We start from the raw sequence: 11607 nt of genomic DNA, 5'->3' as shown, positions 1-11607 counted from the left end.
AACCATCGTGAAATCGGATGCAATCTATCGGTGAGAAGTGTTTATACTAGCGCGTATAGCAACTTAGTTCGCATTTAAATTTAATTCATGATTGAGCAAGTGAGGACTGTTTAGTGTTTACAATCTGTACCATGTCTGTTGTTGTTTGTTGTTTAGGCTAGTTTTCAGGGGGAACAAGGTGTAAATTTGATACATTCAAAATAAGGTTAGGCTCAAAGCTTTTAGCCTTATAATGACTATAAAATTGTTATAGTCATTGATATTTTTCATAAATTGTACAAATTAATTAAAGTTGATCATGGGTTCTTAAAAACAAACTTATATAATTCGTAAGACCTTCAAAACAAAATCATAAAATTAAACAAAAGAATAACTCTGGACTTTCGATGCTTGTATTATTTTATTGAATCCAAAGTAATTCAAGGTAACATATAAGAACAACAACTTCACCCAATAGAACCCTCATTTGGAGTAAATTTAAACACATATAATCCTTTCGATAAAATCAAATGCATAACAAAACATTAAAACTTAGTCATTTGTTTTCTTCAGTAGCCATATGGAGGAGGACTTGGTGTGTATGCAGGGGATTTGTAGACGGGGGATGGGGAGTAAACTGGGGTTTTGTGAACCGGTGATGGTGTATACACAGGAGACTTGTAAACAGGTGATGGAGTGTATTTTGGTGACTTATAAACGGGCGAAGGGGTGTAGACTGGTGATTTGTAGACGGGGGAAGGAGTGTAAACTGGGGACTTGTAAACGGGAGAAGGAGTGTACACCGGTGATTTGTATACGGGAGATGGAGTGTAAACAGGTGACTTGTACGTGGGGGACTTGTAAACTGGAGAAGGAGTGTACACCGGTGATTTGTATACGGGAGATGGAGTGTAAACAGGTGACTTGTATATCGGGGACTTGTAAACCGGAGAAGGAGTATATATTGGTGATTTATATACGGGAGATGGAGTGTAAACAGGTGACTTGTATACTGGGGACTTGTAAACGGGAGATGGAGTGTATACTGGAGATTTATACACAGGGGAGGGCGTGTATATAGGGGAAGGAGTGTATTTTGGTGATTTGTATACAGGGGATGGAGTGTAAACTGGGGATTTGTAAACGGGCGAAGGAGTGTATACTGGTGATTTATACACAGGGGACGGAGTATAAACGGGTGACTTGTAAACTGGAGAAGGAGTGTAAACTGGTGATTTGTATACAGGGGATGGAGTGTAGACAGGTGACTTATAAACGGGAGAAGGAGTATACACAGGTGACTTGTATACTGGCGAAGGAGTGTATACTGGTGACTTGTAAATGGGAGAAGGAGTGTATATTGGTGATTTGTATACGGGAGACGGAGTATAAACCGGTGACTTATAGACTGGGGATGGAGTGTATGATGGAGACTTGTACACTGGCGATGGTGTGTACACAGGTGATTTGTACACTGGTGATGGGGTGTACGAAGAGTAAGAATCACTAGCCGAAGAAATAGCCACTAAGGCCATGAAAACAAAAGACATGAAAGAAACATAGCTGAGGGCCATTGTGATAGCAGAGATTACTATCACTGAATGAGCTATGAAAATTGATTAAAGAAGGATGAGTTATGAAACTTGTTTGTGGCCGGATGGTCTTTATATAGGGTTTATGAATGATTTAACTAATAATATTAGACCAAAAAAATGTATTAAAAATTAATCCGTTAGGTAAAGCCTTGTCACCACATTCTTGTCTTTAACCGATTAAATTGACTTTTATTCCCTTAATCCTTTTAGTGAATGTGGACGTTTGTATTTTTATTGACTATAAATTGACCTTATTTTATTAATTACAAATTAATTATGTAGTAAATAGTAGCTGGCAAATGCAAATAGGAAGCAGCCTGGTTTCATGAATAAAAATCACTCGTTTGGAATTATTTGAGTTAAAATCATTGAAATAAAACACCGACTGCAATATACATAGTGTTAGGTAGCTTATTAACAATTGGTCAAATTATTATTAATAAATGTAATCCCATTCACCAAAACCAGTTGAAATTATGTGCAAAATGTAATAAGATATTGAAAATTGTTTGATATTTTGAGAATAGATTGAATTGTGTAATATGTCGACTTCCTCGATCAAATTAAACTATCTATTAGAAAATAAGATGATCCGATCCTCAAACAATTGGTCGAGTATTGCATTTCACTTGTACCACATCAATGTAGGAGTAGGTAATATTCATACGGAGTGTATTGGTATATGCGGATATTTCAGTTTGTCCATTGTTTTAAAAAAATCTTATGTATGATGTTAATAAAGGTTTAAGGTCTAAGAACGTTATATTGATCTTCTTGCACGCAATTTAGAAGGTGGACCATGGTGTACAGTGAGCATAGTGCGCCTTAAAAACACTAGTTTATAATCAAAATAACATCAGTTACGTGAAAAGAACATGAATATATTTTTTATTTATATCTTTATTAAATAGTGAAAATAATATATTATTTCTTATAACAAAAAGGTGAATTATCATAGCGCATGTTCTTTTGTTGTAGTGACTAGTGATGTTCTTTTGCTTATGCACAAATGTTCTTTTGGTGCATCATACTCACTGTGCACCGTGGTCCATAGTCCACGGATTACTCCTTGCACTTTTCGTGTGTGCTTTGGTGTGGCCTTGCAAGTGATTACTTAGATTAGTTAGGACTTAGGTCACTAGTACGGAAATAGCCTTTAACGACGCTCTGGAAACCTCTATTACGGCGCTAAAAAGCGTATTGGTACAAGCTATAGCTAGACTAAGTAGGTTTAATCGAGTGAGATGATGTATGGCACATTTCGAAATTAGATTATTGATCGTTAAGTACGTCGTTAATTTGATATAAATATTTATCAATTGTACGCATTACATGATGATATAATATATCTCTAGAACTAGTTTGAGAAATAAATAATTGGAAGAAAAAAAAAGTCAGTAGTGAAATAGCTTGGAATGTTATCTATTAATTGGTTGAATGATCATCAAGAAGATGTTATGTAACGTATGAGTGTATGGCAGGTTAACTTGATATAGAAGGCCGGGCCGGGTTGGGTCTGCTCACCTAAAGTCTTCAACTTTTCATCCCAAGCTTATGTCTTACTACATAGATGTTTTTCGCAGGATTATAAACTCCTTTTTTTTAAGGAAATCCCTACTAGCTGGGATGAGCTTGGCTGGTAAGATTCAACCCAAGACATCTCCCTTGAAAGTCAGAGAGCTAGCTTTCGCCAACTACTCAACCCTCCTACCACGGTGCAAGTATAATTAAGAACTTGGTAGAACTATAGTCTATAGGCCATTTGATTATCATGAATCTTCTTTTAGCATTATTTTCCATATTTTTTTTAGATTACGGAGTACTATCTTTGTTTCAAAATGATATTTATACTTTTCGTTTTAGTATGTTTCTTATGGTCTTTACACTTTGCTTTACTGTATTTTTGAACATGAATATTTATTACGTACCTTAACCTTCTTACCCCACAATATATTTACAAACTAGTCTATGTCCGTATTGTTGCACCGATGCTTATAAGTTAGGTATAAAAAATCTGATATTAATTTTGTGTAATTCAATTTTAATGTGAAAAATATGTAATTTTTCCTTATTCTTTCATGTTGAATATTCTTGATTATTCTTACTTCTAAATAAGTGTCTTAATTGTGCGTGAAGATGTTGCTGATTTGGGTTCCTTTTTTTGCTTTTTTAATCGCATATATAAATTTCCTTAAATAATAGTGCATGCGAGACGAGGATTGAAGTTTTGAAGGTCTCTCATTCACCACCCCTTTACTTTAATAATATAGATTTCCACTCATTTTTTCTTGTTTTATTCTTTTTTTTTCTTACACCACCCACCTTTTTACACATTTCTCTTACTTTATCCATATTTAATTATATTTAACAAACTTCTCCATTTTTTTCTTAATGTTTGTGCAAAATAGTAACACATAAATATTTTTATGAAACGGAGTTAGTATATGTCATTGATAGGTTTATAACTCATTCATTATTATAATCTACCACATGAACATGGTATTAAAGAATACTTGTACTTTTTATGTATATTTAATTAGATAGTTTGGTTAAAGTTCAACATCTCAATAAGTTGCTCCAAATTTCCAGTCACTAAAACTACAAAGCTCATTAATTAAAAAGTATATAGGAAAAAGAATATTAAAATAAAAATTAATTCTTGATGCTCTCGGGAAAATTAGAATTAAAAACAAAATAGAAATAAAAACTAGCCATTCCTCTAAGTGAATATTATGGCTAAGTTTTAATTTGGAACTAAAAGTTGAGAATAACCTTTGATATAGAATCAACGTAACACAAATAAAATTATCGTGGCAATGAAGATGATAGTGCATCAAATCAGGCCTTTATAAACATTATTTGTTTGTAAGATCGAACATAGGGGTGATAGAAGTTGTTACTACTGTTAAATTTCAGATAAATGTGTATTGAAACTGGGCAACCCAATAAAAAGTGGAGTTTATCAATAGCATCGTGGGAGTAACTCAATAAGCTTATAAATTGGTATTTTTCTTCTCTTTCTTTGATGTAGGATAACTTACATGTGATTATCATTGGGTTTTAACAAATACTACGTAGATGGATAAATATATAGTACTGTATACGGAGTATTAGGGATGGGGCAGGGAGTACGTACTACATATCCGTACATGCTAATGATGCACTAATAGATTGTTTTAATAAAGTGGAGAAGGCAGTACGTACCTTTTTTTATAACACATACTTGTTGTATTTTAAATTTAAGTCACATGTAAGGAAGCATCCAAACCAAGTGAGTACATAATGATTGATTGTAAATTAGATGCGTTAGGTAATAAGTATAAACATAGCGATCTTGTATCTTACAAATGCGGAATATTGACTTATTGCCCGATCACCCACCTTGTCGGGCGGCACACCACCACGACTCCACATTAGTATGATACTAGATTAGATCACGTGCAAGCACGAATATTCACAAAAATATATTTTACCATTATTGTTTTGGTTAAATATTTGAGTAATAAAAGAAAAATTCAAAAATAAAGTAGTACGGAGTATAAACGATATAACTTGCATATTTTCAAAAGATTAATAAAGGCATGATATATTTTGTAATATAGTTTTAGAATTTACAAATATTATTTTTTAGAAATAAAATTAATTACAGTTAAAAAATTTATTGAAGATCAAATAAATAAGAAATGATAAATTTTTAGTCAAAATAGTGAATCTTTTCCATAAAAGTTCATTGAAACAAATAAATGAATTAAAAAGAAGTAACTTTTGGCGGGAAAATTTTTCACCAGGAGGTGACACGTGTCACTCCTAGTGTCTTTTTTAGTATAATGTAATAGATTGTCCGTTTTGGGAAGTGCAGCCTGCTATATTGGGTCTTGCTCCTCTCCTTTGGCTCTAATACCAGTTGTTGGGCCCTGATCACCCACCTCGTCAGGCCACACACCACCACGACTCCACATTAGTATGATATTGTCCACTTTGGGAAGTGTAGCCCGCTATATTGGGTCTTGCTCCTATCCTTGGGCTCTAATGCCAGTTTTTGGGCCCCGATCACCCACCTTGTTGGGCCGCACACCACCACGACTCCACATTAGTATGATACTAGTATAGTGCTCATGCGATGCACGGTTTATAATCTTAATATTAATTTTGCTTGAAATCTAAACTATAATTATAGATAATTATCATCATAATAGAGCTTATATATATTCTTCTAATTAAAATTAACGATCGATAGATATGTTATTTCCCCATTCTATATATTAATAAAAAACAATAAAACATACACAAATAAAATTAATTTAATTCTCGTTCATCACTCGTGTCATACATAAAGTTTTGTTCATCCAACATTTACTTTGATGTTCATATCCACCATCAAACTCATTACCCGATCACTAACACATACGGAGTACTCGACCATCTACTTTATTCAGCTAAAGATAACTTCAAGGCGGTGCGAGAGCGGGATGGTCCCCATATTCGTAACCACCTAAAACTTCATCTCCATCCACGCTACACACAATGGGTTTGGTACTCATCCTTATCTAAATCCTTACCTCGCGAGGTGCAAAAAAAGATACATCCTCGCTCCAACACCCACCTCAAACCCACCCCTAAAACCTATGAATTATCATTTTAGAACATATTTTACTTTTATATAGTTTGATATTAATTACACACTTAGCTTATGTAAAAAAAAAATATTAAATACACACACTATTGGCAATGTATGTCATGATTGCAAATTTATGGATATAAATGTCTTTCTGAATATGCATATTTGGATGATCAATAGTAGATGATTAACTTTGATCATAATTCCCCTAAAAAAATATTCCTTTGATCATAATTCGCCGTATACGAACACTACAATAAAAAGCTACTATGTACTTCCTCTATTCTTATTTACGGAGTACATGACAAAATTGGGTTAATGGCACTATTCATGCAAGCTCATTTAACTTTATTTTGTGATTTATACTTAAGAAAAAACATAGTCGTGTAGGGGTTTATTAGACTCGTCTCAATAAATATTTTTTAAATACCAAGTTTTCATAATTTTTTGGAAATTTGGTGAAACACTACCTTTAAGTTTGGTGGTTTTGTGAATTGCTACCTTTTAAAAACGAAATTACATTTTACTACCTTATAAGTTTGGTTTGTTTGACTAACACTACCATTTGCCGTTTTTTGTTAACGTTTTACGTCTTTGGACTCCACTACAACGGTTATTTAATATGGCAAATGCACAAAATGACAAATGAACGGAGATATTTAAAAGAATAGAAGAAATACACGACGGAAAACATTAACGAAAAACGTCAAATGGTAGTGTTAGTCAAACAAACCAAACTTATAAGGTAGTTAAATTAAAAAAAGTTTTTATAAGGTAGCAATTCACAAAACCACCAAACTTAAAGGTAGTGTTTCACAAAATTTCCTAATTTTTTCTTATTCACAATTGAAGATATTAGTGTTTGTAAGCGTGCATTGGCAAACGTGCCTAAATAATTGTATCATTTAAAAAAGAATGGAGGAAATATATATGAAGTAAATGACTAAGACAAACTTCGAATATTGCACTCGTATCATTCAAATTAATTATACTGGAGGCCATTGTTTTATTTTATAAATATATGATAAACGACATTAATAAAAAAAATTATCCGCGCGCCAAAATAAAATTTCTTTGATCGTGACATTCATGATGATATATATACAAACAGAGTATATAAGTTATATAATTTCTAATTTTATGGTTTTAGTAATCAAGTAACATATTAGTATTTTCATCTTTGCCGGATACTTTTTCATATTTATTATATAATAGCGTAGATAATTGAAACATCCATGCAATAATTACTCCGATATGATTACTTGCATAAATATTTCCATAATATTTTTAGCTAAGTCAAAATAATATAATCACATGGATATTTTTTAATCTATACTCCGTAAAACATATAATCATCCTTTTAGGTTTAGGAAAGAATATTTAGCATAATATATGATTCTTTAAGAATGGAATTCTTGGTAGTTTGCAATTTTACCATGCACCTAATATTTTAGGATATTTATTATCAACATAATCTTTATGTTTTATAATGACAATCAATAATATCTTATCTGATTTTTCCTCAATAAGGCAAAATAAATTTAGACTAATTATTAATTTTTTTGAAATTAAAAGAGAGGTCAATCAATGAGTGACATTTAGGGATTGCAACGGGTAAGATCTGGACCGGATCCTCTAGGATCCAGATCCAGATCTGTTTTTTAGGCAAGGATCCAGATCCTACCCGGATCCGATGGGTAATATAATTGAGGATCCAGATCCGGATCTGACGGATCCTACGGATCCGGGTCCAAAACGTATCCTAACTTATTTTGTCATCAACCGACGCTAATTTTCATTTTTTCATCAAACGACCCTAAATCGAGCCGACAACAAGAAAATCGAGCCAACAAACAAGCAAATCGAGCCAACAACAATCAAACCGAACCAACAAACAAGCAAATCGAATCAAACAAACAATCGAGCCAACAACAAGCTAAATAAATCAAAAAAACAAGAAAAAACAAGAAAAATAAATCGAAAAAACAAGTGGCCGGAGAGCAATCTGATTCACGGCTTAGTGGCTAACTGTTATTGTTGCTTGGTGCCGGCAACCGATGGTGTGGACCGTGTGGTTCGTTGCGTCGGCTCGATGGTGAGTGCTAACGTTGCTCGGTGGTGACGCTGGAGGCTGGATGTTGCTCGGCCACTCGGTCTGGTTCGCTGGACTGCTCGGTGGTGAGTAGTGAGTCGTGACGCTTCTCGAGTTCCGACTACGTCACGTGGTTGTTGGATGGGTTCCGACTGCCGAGAGGTGGAGTTCAGATGTTTAGGCTGCCGAGAGGTGGTGCTCCAGGCCTCCAGCTGGGTAAAAAGGGAGAGAGACACGGTTGTGACTTCTGAGGGAAACGAAATGGAGACAGAATGGGCGAACGGCTATGAAGAAAAAAATTAAGATTTTAGGGTTTTCATTTTACCCTTTATTTTTATATTTAAAATTTTTTTTTAAAAAAAAAAACGGGTAAACGGATTCGGATAATGGCTTAGGACCCGATCCAGATCCGTCTTTAAAACCAAGGATCCAGATCCTACCCGGATCTGTCAGGACCAAAAATTGGGGATCCAGATCCGCTGAAAACGGATCTGGATCCACGGATTCGGGTCGGGTCCATTACCCACTGCCATCCCTAATGACATTTGTCATCACCGCATTGATTTCCTCTCTTTTAGTATTATATATATATATATATATATATATATATATATATATATATATATATATATATATATATATATATATATATATATATATATATATATTGTCCACTTTAGACGTAGCCCACACGAATTTGTTTTTAGACTCCTTCCCAAAAGACCTCATAGTAATAGCAGAAAGTGTACACTTATATGCTAGACAATCTTTGCCTCTCTTACGATGTGGGACTTTGGTTGATATCCCAACAAGATGTTTAACTAATCAGTATTACTATAGGGTCATTGCGTGCAAAAGGTCGGCCTTCCCTAATGAGAGATCGATTTTACGTGGTAACTATTGGTTTTGTCGAGTTAGAGCGGTACTGCATTGCCTAATTCACACTTAATATTATCATATATACTTGCCAATGCCTATCGTCCATGGAACATTTATATAGGGGCCAAGCTAAGTAGGTATAGTGATTAGTGAACCTAATTAAGTAGGGTGATGATAAAGGTCACAAGTTGCGACAACATTTAGTTGTCGCGATCTTACGTGTTGGAGTTTAATTGGTACATATATGCGCCACGTAGGCTATGAGTCATCATAATATTTTTACTACCAATGCAATATTTTTACTATGAAAATATGTAAATAAGGTACTCGATATAAATAAGGAAACAAATTAGAATATTAAAATTTTTCTACATTTTTTTGAACATGTATAATAGGATATACAAGTTAAATATTTTAGTTTCCAATTTAAATCATTACACATAAGCATGTCATGTCATCATTGTGACACGGCTTAAAGATCGCATGTTGCGACCTTTATCATTTTCGAATCAAGTAATCATACGTGAAAAGGGTAGGAACCTATCGGTAAGAATTGTTTATGCTAGGTGCGATACCAACCTACTACGTAGTTGGCAATTAAACGTTCAGTGATTCAGACCCTGAGATCCAGTAAGTATATAACGATTGATTTTAAATTAGATGTGTTAGGTATGAACTTAGCGATCTTGTATTTAACAAGTAATTGGATTGACTTTAGGCTTTTATAATGTGAATGTCGACGTTATCCAAAACTAATCTGTATGACTATAGTCATTGACTGCAAAACTAGTAGCTGGCAACTAAGAATCAGCCGCGGTGATGAACTAACGACAGCCGATAGGGGCTAATTAAGCACAATTGCACGTTTAAAAATTTACTCCGTCCCTCTGTCTATGAAAAATAAGATTTCTAATTTATTTTTGAAATAAAAAAAATCGAGTGTCACGTAGATAATTAAGTAGGTGTCACGTAGATATTTTATTTAATTAATTAATTAAAAAAGTCGAGTGCCACATATATAATAATTAGGTGTCACGTAGATATTTTTATTAATTAATTACTAATAATATGTATAACTCCATTCAAAATCAAACAATCTAATAATTAATCTAAATCGAAATTCAATCCAAAATAAAAAGTTATCTAATATAATATAATATATCAGTTGGGATATATATGAGTTTTATTTTAACTTAACAATTTAATAGAATTTGTGCATCACAAGACAAGGTATTTAGCAAAATTGTTACACAATAACTCAAATAAACTTTACTACGGAATAAATAACAAAATTATACATACCAAGAAGTGAGTAGTTTTTTTTTACAAACTGATTCAAGTGTTATAACTGTACACAATCAAATCGATGCATTGGGATCTTATTTATATTCCCAACGGCCCTAACAACGCTATTTTGAAAAAAATGTATCATTATCTTGTTGTCGCCGGCAATACGATATTGTTCCTTATTAGGCTGGACCGAAAAATATCTGATTGCGTAGATTTTCCCTCAATTAATTTTGCACGAAAGTGTTGGGAAAAATTTGATTTAATTGAGGCATGCACATAATCACCCTGCAGTTAAATGATAACATTATAAGTTAATTTAAGAAGTTTATTTTAAAATCATAAAGTAAATATTAGAAGAATCATATACCTCTTCGTCGATGAGGACCCTGTCCAAACTAATTAAACTATTTTGTTTGCGGAAGTTCACCACATCAATCAAGCGTGAAACACAAACTTTTATTTTCCAATCGTTCCTAGTGGAATTTAAATCATGGATCAAAGAAATAGCCATTGATAACCAAAATTAAAAGCCAAATATGTGATTGTGCAAGGGTTATGAATTGAACAATACGATCAATTTATAGGACTTAATCAATTATAAATAATATGATTAGAACTTTCAATATCTATCTTGAAGAGTTATAGTCCATTAGTATTAGTACGTAACTTGGAATAATGATTGGATTAGAATCCTATCTTGAAAAGGTATAGTGCATTAGTAAGTACATTGTGTTGATTAGAACTTTCATGATTTATATATACGTTATCACTTAATTATTATTAATTATTATTATTATTAGTTATCACTTAATTATTATTATTATTTATTATTTTTATTATTTAGTTTAAATAGTAAATTCCATATTCCTTAAGCTACGTGGTCCTCGATCAAATTGGTATTTCAATCTATGTAATCGTATACTTTCTAAACTTTGAATTGTATCTTTACTTTATATTACATATTTAATACTACTACTACTGCACCTATTTGATAACCGTTCGGCTTAAACTTCATCGTGTTTAAGGAATGGTGTTACGGAATAGATTTAGAATACATAGAATTAGAATACAACTATCATTCTAATATGTGTAGCAGCATTATTACGGTAAAGTTAGGAGTTAGTATTTCATCATAACAAAAGTACTACTTCTAA

General features: G+C 33.0%; 1 protein-coding gene across 1 annotated transcript; it reads right to left on the bottom strand.

Moving 5' to 3' along the window:
* Positions 1-357: 357 nt before the first annotated feature.
* Positions 358-1622, bottom strand: LOC110796064 (repetitive proline-rich cell wall protein 1-like). Its single transcript, XM_022001096.2, has one exon. The coding sequence runs from the start codon at positions 1551-1553 to the stop codon at positions 549-551; it is 1005 nt and encodes a 334-aa protein (XP_021856788.1). The 5' UTR covers positions 1554-1622; the 3' UTR covers positions 358-548.
* Positions 1623-11607: the final 9985 nt, after the last annotated feature.

This window comes from Spinacia oleracea, chromosome 6, assembly GCF_020520425.1.
Source record: "Spinacia oleracea cultivar Varoflay chromosome 6, BTI_SOV_V1, whole genome shotgun sequence".
Classification (NCBI taxonomy): Eukaryota; Viridiplantae; Streptophyta; class Magnoliopsida; order Caryophyllales; family Amaranthaceae; genus Spinacia; species Spinacia oleracea.
Note: the sequence above shows the minus strand (reverse complement) of the source record. Positions and strands in the feature narration are given on the sequence as shown.

What these genes read in the sequence shown, in the direction of transcription:
- LOC110796064 (XM_022001096.2), bottom strand. Translation starts at nt 1,553, where the DNA reads ATGGCCCTCAGCTATGTTTCTTTCATGTCTTTTGTTTTCATGGCCTTA.